Source organism: Sinocyclocheilus grahami, unplaced genomic scaffold (assembly GCF_001515645.1).
Source record: "Sinocyclocheilus grahami isolate Dianchi unplaced genomic scaffold, SAMN03320097.WGS_v1.1 scaffold1390.1, whole genome shotgun sequence".
Lineage (NCBI taxonomy): Eukaryota > Metazoa > Chordata > Actinopteri > Cypriniformes > Cyprinidae > Sinocyclocheilus > Sinocyclocheilus grahami.
In genome coordinates this window covers 205,749-206,177 of record NW_015506569.1, presented here as the reverse complement: position 1 = coordinate 206,177, position 429 = coordinate 205,749, and the positions used below count along the sequence as shown (strand labels likewise).

The 429-nt window shown below is 54.3% G+C and overlaps 1 protein-coding gene across 1 annotated transcript in view; it reads left to right on the top strand.

Moving 5' to 3' along the window:
• Positions 1–230: 230 nt before the first annotated feature.
• Positions 231–429, top strand: part of LOC107569874 (WW domain-binding protein 2-like) — a gene marked incomplete at its 3' end in the record, with an annotated part of 2,409 nt that continues 2,210 nt past the window's right edge. The window contains exon 1 of the mRNA XM_016256033.1: positions 231–339. Coding sequence (XP_016111519.1) covers positions 231–339 — 109 coding nt within the window. The remainder of the gene's footprint in view (positions 340–429) is intronic.

Here is a 429-nt window from a genome sequence, read left to right as displayed (position 1 = left end):
CAGATCAAACTGAAATGATGATGATCTATCAATCTTTTACTTTTGATGCTTGAATGCATTTCAATATATATTAATGTGTGTGTGTGCAGCGTCTCGAGCTCCTCCGGCTCAGAACGGAGCGTTCGGATTGGCTGCAGGGATGAACGGATACGCCAGTCCAGCCATGCCGCAGCCGTACCCATACCCGTACCCGTATCCCAGCATGCCACAGGTTCGGATGGGCTGCAGGGATGACCGGATACGCCAGCCCAGCCATGCCGCAGCCGTACCCATACCCGTACCCGTATCCCAGCATGCCACAGGCCGGGTACAGCCCCTACCCACAACCCCCCGCTGCAGGTACTGTCAGACTGGCTGAGCTGAAGAATCACACGCATGTGTGCATAACGTATGAGCTGTGTAACTCTGTGTGTGTGTGTGTGTGTGTGT